Source organism: Bidens hawaiensis, unplaced genomic scaffold (assembly GCF_021521415.1).
Source record: "Bidens hawaiensis isolate Kalapana, Puna unplaced genomic scaffold, B.hawaiensis_p1.1 tig00017496_1, whole genome shotgun sequence".
NCBI classification, from domain to species: Eukaryota; Viridiplantae; Streptophyta; class Magnoliopsida; order Asterales; family Asteraceae; genus Bidens; species Bidens hawaiensis.
This window is the reverse complement of record NW_027492651.1, coordinates 38446-52960: the sequence shown is the minus strand read 5'-3', so window position 1 is coordinate 52960 and position 14515 is coordinate 38446. Positions and strand designations below refer to the sequence as shown.

Below are 14515 nucleotides of genomic sequence, written 5' to 3'. Positions count from 1 at the left end.
GTAAGACACATACCCATGAATTTGGGTTAAATCAATGAGAGGCCTGCATTTAAAAATTAAGCAATCTGGTGGCTTCCATAAAACGGGGGAACGACCACATCGCGACACGTAGGATTTTAGGTTCTTTGTTTATATATGTTATTATAAATCTTTGTAGTTCAAATGCACTGGGAGCTAAAATTTCTTTTTACGATTTCAAGCTAGTGACGTGCACGTTTCACCTGTCCCATTTTTGACACTCAAATATGTGAGACTATGCAAATATTAATTAAGTATTTTTCAATGAATAATCTTTAGCAATCCATCAGGGACGCTACCCCTTGATCCCACTCGGGACAATAGCCCCGAACCCCATTAATGAGGCGCTCCCCTTTGAACCTCTCTGGATTCGTTGGAAAGTCATGAAAGGATGTGTTATGTTTTCAGAATCCCCTATAAATACAACAAATCGCTCTAGCTTTTTTCACATCTTCGGTACTTCTTTCTTTAGAATCTCCTATATTCTTTGTGTTCTTAATCATGAATCCAAACTTAAACTCGCTCAAGCAATTTCTAAATCTCAACAACCCACCCCGCTAAAAACCCAAGTCCAAACTCAAACCAAATCTTTTTCTAAACTTCGTGTGTTGACCACTACTGGTACACTGTAAAATAATTGTATAAGCTAGCTAAGGTATTTAATTTGTACCATATAATTACCGGTACACAGTAAAATAATAGGTGAAGAAAATCATTGAAAACTATATTGGCCTAGCTAAATCACAATTAAAGGAGAAGTGGTTCATTCAATGATCAACTTAAAACATGCGCTCTGTTTTGGTGGGTAAGACCCGTTTAATCACCCCTATGGGTGAATTGGTTATATAGCTTCAAATTCTGAATCTTCATGTTAAGGTTAGTGATAGCATGCATTATGTTAATCTTAATGTGAAGTTTTAAGCAAAAGTGATCACTTTAGTACCACCATGTCAACATGGGCGGATCTAGTTAAGAAATGGGTGGTGAATGTATATGTAAAATAATAGAGTGAATCATCTTATAAGTTAGGAAGGAACGGAGCCATCCTACTATATTAAAAGCCACTGGTCTAGTGGATGACACCAGTTTTGTTAATTAAAGGTCACAAGTTTGATTTCCATCTCCCTAAGCATTTTTTTAATGCTGCCTTTTAGATTTAGAGTTTTATAAACAAAATTGTAAATTGTTACAATTATACAAAGTTACAAACGCCGCTCTCTTCCATTGTATTTATATTATGTGTTTTTTAATTTCTAATGACGGTGTCTTTTTTATTATTGTTTAATAGTATTTTTATTATGTAATGAACTTTGCCCGAACCATCGAACTGGCCAAAAATTTTTATCCGACTCTTTGAAATGAAACATCTAAAATTAGTGCACCACCTAAAAAAAATTGATGGATCTACTAGTGCGGGACAAACAACTAGTTTTAGGGGTGTGCAAATGAAAAAACCCGACCCGGACCGAGAGAAGACCGACCTGACCCGAAGACCAAGTGTGTGGATTATTAAGACCGAATGCTGGACCGGTTGGGGATAATCGGGTTCGGTCCTAGCTGTGGTCGATTCGAGACCGGAAAATTTCCAGTTCTGTAGTCTTAATTGCAGAAAAAGATATGGCTTGGCCCGCTGGAAATGATGCGGATGATTGTCTGAACGATTAACAGAGTAATCCACAACCAAACGAGTAAGCTTTCATGTGTTTTATAGCAATTTTCTTCAGGATCTATTAGCATTCTCGTTGTGATTTTGAAGTATATGCTCTGTTAGATTCATGAATCTTTAGATTTTATTGATTAGTATAACAAGATTGTGCAATTTCGGTGCTTAATTGATCAAGATGGGTTCAATTTATCTTTTGATTAAGTATGCCTTCCAAGTGTTCGTTGAAATGTCTTAATGAACTAGCAACAATGATATGAACAATATCAGTAGGCAGTAGCAGTTTGATAGAATGGAGAACAACAAGAATCAAAGTGTTAGCATATTGACAGTAGCAGCTTGATAGAAGCTTATATTGGTACAGAAATAGATGCACGTATACGTATTTTTTTCGGGTTATTGCATATTATTGTTTGCATCTATCGGTTATTCGGGTTTCTAAGGGTCTTCAGGGGCAGATACCCGAAACCGATTTCAATGGATATCAAAGACCGAAAACATTTTTATAATATTAGGGTCGGTCCGGTTTCGGGTTTTTTCGGGTCGGTTCCTCGGGTTTTTTCGGTCCGACCCTAATTCTGCACACCCTAACTAGTTTGGTATATTTGTGTAGTAAATTTTGGAGGTGGGGTGGAGGTCGACTGCTGGTGATGGTGGTGTGGGGGGGGGGGGGCATTATTATTTCAGTAGTGTCAGACCATGATTTACCCAACATATGGTTGGGGACCTTTCTTCCTCATTCATTGTTATTAAATCCTTCTTTTAATTATGAGTTAAAACACATTATGTTGTGAGTAAATATAACATTAATACTGCAAAAGAACGTTACAAATATTTATTTGTACGGAGCTATCGCTTTCGCCTGTAAAATTGTATTTCATGTCTTAAATTATTCTTATCAAGTACATATTTTTATCAACTATCATGATGTTTCTGGGTGGTCTAAGGATGAGGGGCGTAGGTACAAGAGAGAAGGTGAATCGTGATGAAAGGGAGAAGGGCATTACCATGAAAGGTTGGCGTCCATTGGCGGACCTACTTTTATGTTAGGGAGGTTCGCCGACTCCTATGAAAAAAAAGAAATTAGTAGTAACGTAGGTGAAAATTTCTGGCCAACCCTTATGAAATTTTGACTCTAATTCATGCGGAATTTTAAGATAGTTCCTAGGAAATTTGAGACTGACCTTAATAGAAAAAAATAAAAACAAATTTTTTTACTAATATAATTATATAAATGTAATATCAATAATTTTTCCAATTGAATATGAGTTTAATACCAGCTTTTAAGTCCAATAGTCGAATACCCAACCTAATTATATCTCCGCCCAATTTTTAAGACCAAACCCAACTCATTCAAACTCTACCTAATTTGTAGCCTAATACCCAACCCAATTTTAATTTGTTTGAAAAGGATAAACGATTTGAAAACTTGAATAGTTTAGCAAGTCTTGTTCAATTGATGGTTCAAACAAAGAAACAACATTCATTTGCATTGGTATATTGTTTATTAAAGTTAGCTCTCGTATTAGACGTCGCAACCGCAAGCATTGAAAGATGTTTTTCGCCGATGAAGTGCGTGAAGTCTCATTTGTGTAATTGGATGGTATATGAAAATTTTAAGCAATATATATTTGTTTCATTAAGAAACTCTTGCTTATGAATGTTATAAGTAGATGACGTAATGGTTAGATTTCAAAAAAAAATGAAAATTCGTAGAAAAAAGCTTTAGATATATTATATTTTAATTATGTGTTTCTAGTGAAGCGGTTTCACGTACTTTTTTTGGTTATCTGATGTTTTGTTTGGTTATCCATACGGCCCGACCTGAATTGACCCAACTGACCAATCAAACCTGACTAGTAAAAAGTAATATATCGATTTGACCCGACCCGAGATCGAACCAAACCAAAAGAAAATATTTATATAATCGAGTGCCAACCCAAAAAATTTCCTACCCTGTGAAAACATTTTCTGAATCCGCCACTACTGATGTCTAATTCCAGGTCACCCAAAAAGGGCGGAAGCGTGAGTGTGATAACGGGCGCTGGTCTAGTGTTTATGGATTCGTGCATGAAATTAATACAACAAGCAATTAAAATTTTTATGCGAAGTCTCTGGGATACCAACTCGGTACACATAGCTTTTATGAAAAATAAAATGTACCTGTGTTTTTTATATATAAGTACTAAATAACTAACATTATACATAAGGTTTTACTAGCTTATCATTGTATATCTTTAATTGGTCCCAATACAACTAGGCAAATATGGCAAGCTGAGAAATGAAGCAATTTCTGTCTTTGACCATATCAATAACTTATAAAATGGCAAAAGCTATGGATATGTCTCATCACTTAGTTAAAGCTAACAGAACCAACATAAATGAACCGATTAATTTAATTAAAAGCTAAAAGACTAAACATAAATGACCGAATAGTTTATGAAGGTATGTTTGTCCAAAATTCTTTTATAATTTTTCTAATACTTATACATTGTACTTTAGTTTTTGTAAAATGTTACACGATTCATTTGTTTATAAACTTTTTTACTTCTTTTAAGAAAGAAAAGGTCATATCTAAATGGAAAAAAAAAACATACATGCTCCTTGCTTTATATCACGCTAATATATAAAAGCTGCCATTTTTTACCCCAAAACAATAACTTTAGATCGAACTTTTATCACATTTTTATTTCTCATACATTTCTCGTTGCTGTATATAATTAAATTAATATAATATTTTTTTAAAACGGCCGAATAATATAAAGCCAAAAAAAGGGAACCTCCTAACCAGTGGTTAGGAGCCCAAGAAACTTACAAACAGAAAATAAAAGGAAAAAAGAAAAAAAAAGCCGGCAAACATGGGCTAGAATGCGTACTATGAAATGTTTACAAAAGTGAACCTACACTAACTCTTTCAATCCAACATTGATCTCTTACCTCAGTTTTACTTGGTACAAATAAAGTAAACTAATAGTTTGATTAGATCTAAAATAGGTGGTGTACTACATTGCTTCTTGGTAGCTGAAAGAGAAAAAGAACCCGAACATGACTAGAATGGCTGAACATTTATGATGGAGTTTGTGATGTGTATTTTCTTAGTTGGTATTGATCTCATACTCATTTACCCGTATCAAAACCGAATATATTAACATATCGTATAATGCTAAAAAGTTAATTATAAAATAGTATCGTTAAGTTGATATAAACTTAAAATGATGAAAACGGAAGTTTAGAGTTATTAAGATGCAGTCGAAAGTTAGATATTTAAATCGGCTTTGAGGTGATTTTAAGCATGAGTTTTGGGTGTTGAGAAACAAAATGGATCATTTTAATCACACAAGAGTATGAGACCAAGCACACTTAAATCACATAAGGTATAAAATTATACATGAATCTGAGATTACCAAAACTAACACGATCTCAACAACTTCAATACTTGAGCTATTTTTTAATAGCAATTGTATAGTACTATAGTCGGAAGATTTTATTGTAAACTATTTATCCTCTGATTTTATGTGCATTAACTATTCTATTTTTTTTATTTTTTTTTTGAACGACTAATTTGGATCACTTACGGACCACTGGAATATCATCGTGCCATCAGTGGTACCATGCGATCATATCCACCACCAAGCCACCAATTCAGGAGGAAACTCAATATTTGAGAAAAACTCCCTCTTGTGAGATTCAAACCCAGGACCTTATAGTCACTAAGTCTTATCCCACCACCAGATACCATGGGACTAGAAGTCCTTTTGGTGCATTAACTATTCTATTAAATCGATAATTTGATTATCAGCCCATTTCTAATTACTATTTAATTTATTAATCTGTTTTAAAAGAACTATTCTACAAATAAAAGACATGCATGGTTTAAGAAAAGGAAAAGTGTTGAACAGTTTTTTTAGTAAAATAAATTTTTATCCTTTAATTAATTACTAAATGATATTAAAAAAGAAAATCAACTATTTTTTTGAAAATACTGGGATAAAAAGATTTTTTACTTCAGCCGACTAAAACTTACCAAAAATAAATTAACCTCAAGAAATGTTTTTACAAATTGAGTTTTACTTATTGGCTTATTGGTCTTTCAAAAAACAATAACTTAAAGAAGTGTTTTGACAATCACAAATATCTTTTTTATTTTAGCTTTTTTAAAAAGTTAAAAAGTTATTTTTTTAACAGCCACAAATTCTGGTTTTGAAAAAACCAATAAGTCAATAAAATGTTTTGAAACTCAATCCCAAACATACTCTTGGTACAACCTTGTCTTTTAAAAAGAGAATAGAGTAGTATATAGCATGCTCTTATACTTTTAGTTAACTCAAACTTGTTAGGCACTCAAATTCACTTTTAACTAAACAAAACATTAGGCTTGTCACTTTTTCACAAAAGATCAAACACCTAACATGTTTTTCTCTATGTAGAAAGCAGTTTCTAAACTTGATAAAAGCTACAGGTTTATTATTTAGAATTTACTTTCCATCTAAAACCCCATTAATTCTATTATTATTTCCATACCATTAAGTAACAAAAATGATCTCCCTCATACAAATACCATTCAATTTTTCTTAGGTTTTATTGATGGTTAATGTCATATAAGTAGGTGATTGTTTCAACTTTCTTTCCTTTAGATTGTTAATAAAATTACAAATTAACCCTTACAGCCAGTGACGGATGTATGGTATAACCAGGGGTAGCGGACTTTTCGTCGACAATGTAAATTTTTTTCATTTTGGGTCGGTTTTCGTATTTCGTTACCCCTGAAAAATATTATGTTACCCCTATTTGTTTAAAGCCCCACAAGTTAAAAGTTCAAATCAAATAAAGCCCAAACAAAGTTGATAGCACAAAGCAAATAAAACATTAACCCTTTTTTTTTCTTTTGTTTGGACAAGAAACATCAAACAGAAGCAGGCTCAAACAAAAATAGGCCAACAAAAGTTTTTAAAAGTTCAAATCAAATAAAACCTAAACAAAGTTTGTAGCCCGGAGAAAATAAAAACCATTAACCATTTTTTCTTTTGTTTGAATGAGAAACATCAAAAGGAAACAAGCTCAATAGAATAATCATTTTGAGGTTGAAGCTTTTAATACGATTTTGGATATGCAAATTCAAGAAATTGGAAATAGATTCAATGAGGTCTCAACTAGTTTGTTAAAAAATATGTCTGGTTTAAATCTATGAGATTCGTTTTCCAAGTGTGACATATCTAAGATAATGGCATTTTCGGAGATGTATCCGAATGATTTTAGTAATGAAAAGAGGGTGTATTTCAAGTGATCGTACGACATTTTATTGAATTTTAAAGGAAGATGATAAATTTGCAAGATTGGGTGGAATGTGTGTCATTGCTTGTGTAATGGTGGAAACCGGAAAGCACACAACTTTTCCTTTGGTTTATCGAATATTGAAGCTAGAGTTGGTTTTACCGATTGCAACCGCTACTGTTGAAATATGTTTTTTTAATGAAGCTTATCAATGCAGGTTTGCGCAAACAAATGGGTGACAAGTATTTGAACAATGCTTTAATTTGTGCGGTTGAAAGAGAAACGCTGATAAAGTAAAAGATGATGGTGTAATGGCTCGATTTCAAGCTTACAAAAACCGAATAGTAGAAATTTGCACTCATGCGCTTAATTAAATTTATTATTGTGTCTCTGCGTTTGTTTCGTTTACATTGTATGAAATATGGTAAAAAAAAAATTTAACGTTATCCCTGAGATTTATGTCTAGATCCGCCACTACTTAAAGCTCACTTTAAATTTTAATAAACCTCATACCTTATAAACTTATATTTAACTATTATCATCATTATAAACATCATATATTAGGTTAATTCAAACACAATTGAATTGCGAGTTTTCACGCTGCAACGCATGTATGTGATTCAATGGTTTTACTTTTAATTTCCGTTTAGCTTAATGGTCCCATCGCAGCACGCTTAACTTTTCACACAAGCTTTCAGATATTATAAAGGTTTCCATAGTTTAACACATAAAACATTTATTTGTGTAGCCTCAGCACATGAGTCCTGTAACCAAATTACTAGTTATCACTAGGGATGAGCATTTTGTCCCAAATAATCCTGCTCATACCTGTGCCAATTTAGCTTATTCGGTACGGGTATCGGTACTTGTTTTTGTTGAATTTCGATATATGTATTATCGGGTACGGTACAAGTACGTTTGGTATTTTGTACATGTTTGAAATATGCAGGATTTTAATTGGAATTTCATATTTAATATATAAAATAAATTCCCCAACCATGTTATTATTAAACAAGTACCAAACGCTTCTTCAATATTAAATAATATAACATCCAAGACTCAAACAAACAAACAAATCACTCAAAGTCGGCGACCGAATTAGGGTTCTTCAATACTGTCTTATCATTAAATCGACGACCAGCTTGGTACCTGTACTAATTTGGTACTAGGCACGTACCTGTATGAGTACCGGTACCTGAACTAATTCAGGTTGTTTGTTACTCGAACTGGTACCGGTTTTAATATCATCCAAGGTTTGAAAATAAAAAAGCAAAATGGTACAAAAACAGATACCGTATCGAAAGACCCGTGCAATACCAAAAAAATTAATATGGGTATTAATACATGTTTAATGATTTTCGATACAAGTACAATCAGATACCAATACGAATATAGATAGGAGTAATACACCAAACTCTTCCCTAATCATCACAAATAAAAAGAAAGTGTTCACACTTATTTCAAGAACAAACCAACCGTTGTGCACTCTGTGTCTCACACCTACTCTCTTTACTCACTCACATCTATCTCTTCATGAACCCAAACTCAAAAAGAACTCATTTTGACTGAAACCCATGATTCCTTTTGCATCTTTTTGTATAATAATAATATTATTATTAATCCCATCTTCCGATTCCCAGTCATTCTCTTCAAGGTTTCTTGATTCCGTCCTCCAAGACCATGCGTTCCGGTCCATCCCACGCCACCGGCCAAAAACCGGCGTCATTTACGACGGCAATGTACCATCTAACTTAACCGGAGTTACCATTTCTGCCCTTCGGTTGAGAACCGGCAGCTTGAGGAGACGAGGGTATAATGGGTATAAAGAGTTTATTATCCCAAAGGGTGTTGTTGAGAATCCGTTTGCTCAGAGGGTTATTTTGGTCTATCAAAATTTGGGTAATTGGTCGGATGTTTATTATCCGTTGCCTGGGTTTTTGTATGTGTCTCCGGTGGTGGGTTTGTTGGCTTACAATGCGGTCAATTTGACGGCTAAAGGCCTGCCGGAGCTGGATCTCCGGTCGCCGGAGGACCCGATATTAATAAAGTTTGAATCTTTAAAGGTTTTGAGGGATGGGTATTCGCCGGTGTGTGTTTTCTTTGATTTATTTGGTGGGGTTGCTTTTGATAAACTGGTTAATGGGAGTGTTTGTAAGAGTGTGACACAAGGGCATTTTGGGATAGTGGTTGAGGAAACTTCGCCGGCGCCGGAGACGGTGCCGGAGAATCCTATTGCCGGCGCCGGAGGTGGTGGGGGTGGTGGGAGGAGGAGGAAGAATAAGGGGTGGTGGGTCGGTGGGTCGGTGGCTGGAGGGATTTTGTTGGTGGCGTTGGTGGTGGTGTTGGTGTTGTGGGTGAGGTGGTGTAGGGGGGCGAAGAGGATTGAAAAGATGACGGTGGCGGCGGAGCGTGGTGACCCGTTGGCGGTTGCCGCCGTCGGGAGGGCGGAGGTACCGGTGGCGATGGGTACAAGGACTAAACCGGTTTTGGAGAGCGAGTATGTGACTTAGATTTTTGATGTGTTATTCTTTGATTAGTTGTTTTAATTTCAACATTTATTTTTACCAAGTGTTTAGGGTAACATTTTTTCCTATGGAATTATTTGCATAAAATCATGTTTTGATGTGTATAGAGTTTGTGAAGTTTTGTAGATTCGTTATGAACGTATCTTAGCTTAATTGGGTGAATCGAATAGAATGGCCTCTTCTTGATCGCTTTGCGACCATGATGATTAAATGGCATTAGACACTATGTACCCTAAACCATACCTTGAAGTAACGGCGTCTATTCGGGTCCACACAACGAATGCCCTACAACTTTGTCAGTCATATCAACAAGAAAATCTATTCGAGAATAAAAACACCAAAACTGACAGACATATTGTTTAATGCAACTAACATGTGAAGGCCAATCTACATGTTACTCCCATTGCTAGGGTAAATTTGTTAGCTAGTGTTATTCCTATATTTTAAGTCTTATATGTCCACAAGCTAGTAAAACCATAGATGGGCCTTTAGATATCGATTTTCCCCACTTTTTCTTGCTAGATTTTTTCTCGATTTTCTTCCATCTAAAAGTGTCGTATGGTGGTGATGGTGGTGACAGTGACGGTAGTGGTGCATGGGAAAAGAAAGAAGGATATGAAAATGTCTCATATATTATCCTTTCCAGTAGAACTCATATGCTACCGACACTACAATTTTACGTGTGAACTAGTCTTGCATATTTTAGGCTATCTATGTCGAAAAAATATACCCGAGTTAGCTTTGCCCTAGCTTCACGTGTGGCCAAATCATCCCTTACATTTTACACACTTTTAATTCCTTTGAATTCGCATGTTACATCAATTAGCATGCACGATTCTTCAAAATTTTATTTTCAACATAGTTGCCAACCAAAATCACTAACATTTTTTCCATTTTCTCCAAATAAGGTGATAATATTATATTTTTCAGTAGTTTGTGTGACAGTGTCTTACACTATAGGTGGCTTTACTAGTATATTTATTTAGCAATTCATTGGTACTTTCAAATATATTTGAGTCCGTTTCAAGAAAAAATGATATTTGAGTCAAACTACCAAGTAAATGTACATTAAATGACCGGTCAAGCAATTATCAAAACATGTGATACATTAACTGGCACGATTGGAAGTTGTAACCGAGGGGCCACATAACAAGACCATTTTCTTCTCAATTTGTTTCCTTGCATATCCCCAAACAAAACCTAGCTGGCATAACCGCAGTGACGAACAAAGTACATTAAAGTCGGCTTCCTTACGTTTAATAAAATGTCATACAGATACATTACAAGTTCAGTTCATCTTTACAAATAATTAACTCGTAGACACCTTCATTAACTACCCGCTCCTTGGTTTTGCATATCAGCTTTCTAAGTTTCAAGTTGCTTCATGTCATTCACTTGCGGGGATATATCGACCTATGAGATATTAGGGACAGTCGATTTTGTAAAATGTATTTTTAGACATGCTAGATTTAGCTTAACTTGGTTTCCAAATTTAGGTTACTCAATATTAAATTAGTTCTGATTTTACCAGGATAAGTATATTAGTAGATGAAAATTGGTACAATTGGTGTAAATTCTTTTTGATGTGGTTGTTATGTTTGCTTCGGCCTTCCTCCGGATTGTGGAGGTTGTTTGCGGCTTTGGCCTTTGTTTATAGAAGTGCACAGTTAAAAAAAATAGTAGATGGAAAACTATTACTTTTGTTTGTAATCATATTTGATTTATCAATCAATAAGCAAATATACGAAAATTAATAAACAAAATATTAATGGGCTGATGTCTATTTGTGAATTGTGATAGCACCGTATTTCTTTCCATGTAAAATATCTACAACAGTTTTTAAGGGTCTTGATTCTTGAATGACTAGCCCGATGTTAAGTTTAGGCCCAATAATGAGTAATATGGCCTTACATCTTAGAGTTCAATTTAAGTAGTCTTAAAACACAAGTGGCCGAGTGAGCCCAACCCATAATCCACGTGAAATAATAATTAGAAAGGAAAAAAAGTACAAAAAGGGAGACAGTAAATCCGAACTCGTTTAATTTACCTGATTACATCTCTAAATGTTAAAACCGGTTTTACCATTACAAATTATAAGTTTCAGATCAAATACAAATCATTCTTAACATGAAAACAATGATAATCAATTTGGTGTTATTATTAGATTTGTTTTATAAGTGTTTGCTATTGTTTTTTGTTTTGTTTATACTTGTTAATTTTTGATTATGAAACATAAGTATTTGTTGATTTACATTTTGTTGTTATTATTAGGTTTTTTTCTTATGCTGTTATAAGTATTTGTTGTTATTATTTTATTGCTAATTTTGATTCTTTTGTTGTTATTATTAGCGGGTTTTTTTTTTTTGTTATTATAAAGCATTGCTTATGTAGATTGGTTATAGTTTGTATTGTTTTATACGTTCTCATTTTTGATAGATTTTTATTATTTATTACATTCTCATGTTAAAATCATTTTCTGCATGCTTAAATTATAAAAAAGTATTAAATTATTAATAATCATTCTATGAATTGAAGGCTAACAAAAAAGTTATATACACACAACATATAGAGTATATCCATTTTTTGGCCAGTTCAATAGCTTCCAAACCAAGCCTATTGAGTAGACTTAACCCACCATATTGAGTCTTGTCTCTTTCGGGCCTACCTAATTGGCTCACACATGCATATCAAGTTATCAGCCTCTTTTTATATATGCATTATACATATATTAATAGTTCTTAATACTTCGCGCATACTTGTTTGTATCTGACTTAAACGTTATAGCGTCTGCGAAGATACGACCTATTGGACCTTCTAACATTTTTCATGTCTTTACAAGCAAAAAACCATAGGAGTCTCCTGTTACGCGCGACTCTCAAGTCCATGGATCTAGATTTCTTACCGATACATCATAAATGATAAATCTTATTTTCTTCCAATAAAACTTAATAATATAAAATACTGACAAGTAATATTAGAAACTAAACCAACAAAGTACTATTTTATTTTCATTCCAAAAAACGATAAATTCATCAATAAAAAACTAAATATATGATACTTTTATTAAACATTATTTAAAATAAAAAATTAGCATTCATTATTCCACCATATGTGCCCAAGATTCTTTTATATGATTTGAGCAGCCTTTACCATTAGTTTTTCTTGCGATTCACAATCTGTGTTTGTCACTGGGCCAACGTGCACTGCCACAAACAAACTACTTCCAACCCCCAACTCTCAAGAATCCTATGTATCAATTCCTCACTACTCCCCTTAAAATAACCAACTAGTTATAGTACAATTTTTAATTTTTGTTAAAAAACTAGAGAAAATAATAATAATAATAATAATAATAATAATAATAATAATAATAATACGTGTACCGTATACATATGCAATTTTAAAACTAGAGTTGGTACGGAAAAAGTTCGCACTCGACGAGCCAACTAGTATAGATGAGTTGGCAATTACTCAAATGGTTCACTCATATGAACAGATGGAAATATAAAGAAAAATTAGTGAAGAAACGAGTCAATAACTCCTAACAATAACCGTCATAAAAGATTAAAATCACTTAAAATAATTTGGCTTTTCTTTAAATGATTGAGTCTATTGTTTACTTTAACTAAGCCTAAAATGTTGGTTATGTACACATATTGAATGAAGAAAACTAATAATTTTGACTATAGTTTTATTCAAGTCTCTTTTGGTTATGTACACATATGGAATGAAGAAAACTAATAATTTTGACTATAGTTTTATTCAAGTCTCTAGTTAATTAGTTATTACGTAGTTTGTTTTGACCAAACGTCTCAGTTATGAGTATAGGGATTCACTTGTAATATTTGAAAAAACTTTTGATATTATAGTAAACTTCTCTCATGCGGGTTTCATGTAAACTTTTGCTATAACGTTTCTAGCATTATTTCTCGTTATTGGTCCCTCATTAAATGGTACCATAGCTAGTTAGTATTCTGATGGTGCATTGTGTTTTCTATTCTTATGGTGGAGATTTGACTTGTGGCGATCGTTAATGATATCTCTAATAAGGCCAACAAAATTGACATAAAGTGAATGCCCAGTGAGGTGCTACCAACGCTAGTTGTAGCTCTAGACTTCTTGTCAATCTAAAAAAGGTTCATCACTTATTATGACGTTTTAAGTACTAAGAGATATGTATTTTAATGTTAATTCTAATGTTGAAAACGACGAATCTCACAATGATGATGTGCCACATCGCTATATGGCGATTAACAAGCATAAAGAAACTCCATACATAAGGTTGAAAGTGACAAAATACATTTGCATGATGGAGAGTTAAGAAATCTTGGAAACAAGTTATGAATATAACAGAGATAATGAAGTTACAAGAATTAGTTGTGTTCATGTGGTGGATTGATGGAGTGTATTGAAAAAAAAAATATCAAGAAAATAGATAATGGCTAAAAATGAGAAACCAAAGATGGTAGCGAAGAAATTTATGAAAGTTGATACACTAAACAACTTATAAGCTAAAACTCTCATCTCTAAGAACTCAAATACAAGTGATAAAGATGAAGAAAGGTAGTTTGTATTTCTATATATTACAAAAATTTTGATAAGCTTGTATTTCTTGCATGTATAGATAGAGATAACAAAGAAAAAAAATTCTTTGAAATACGCATGTTGATTAAATTGATGATCGACGCATGTTTGATTAAACGAATGGTAGCAAACAAAAGGCCTGTGGGTCTTTGTCTATAAAACTTGGGTTTCTTAAATAGCCTATTTAATTTGAAGAGAAAATTGTTGTTTGCGTCCCTGTGGTTTTAGAGCGGAGACACAATGAGTCCCTGAAAAATTTTTTGAACTGGTTGAGTCCCCGTGGTTTCAGAAACGAACAATTTGAGTCCCTGTGGTTTCAGAAACAAACAATTTGAGTCCCTGTGGTTTCAATAAAATGAAAGTTTACTCTGAAAGTTAAGTAAAGGCAAACGAACAATTTGAGTCCCTGTGGTTTCAATAAAATGAAAGTTTACTCTGAAAGTTAAATAAAAGC

At 33.6% G+C, this 14515-nt stretch overlaps 1 protein-coding gene across 1 annotated transcript; it reads left to right on the top strand.

The window, feature by feature from the left end:
• The first annotated feature begins 8526 nt into the window (after positions 1–8526).
• LOC143554093 (uncharacterized) lies at positions 8527–9462 on the top strand. Its single transcript, XM_077043947.1, has one exon. It carries the CDS (start codon positions 8527–8529, stop codon positions 9460–9462), a length of 936 nt encoding a protein of 311 aa, XP_076900062.1.
• The last annotated feature ends 5053 nt before the right edge of the window (positions 9463–14515 follow it).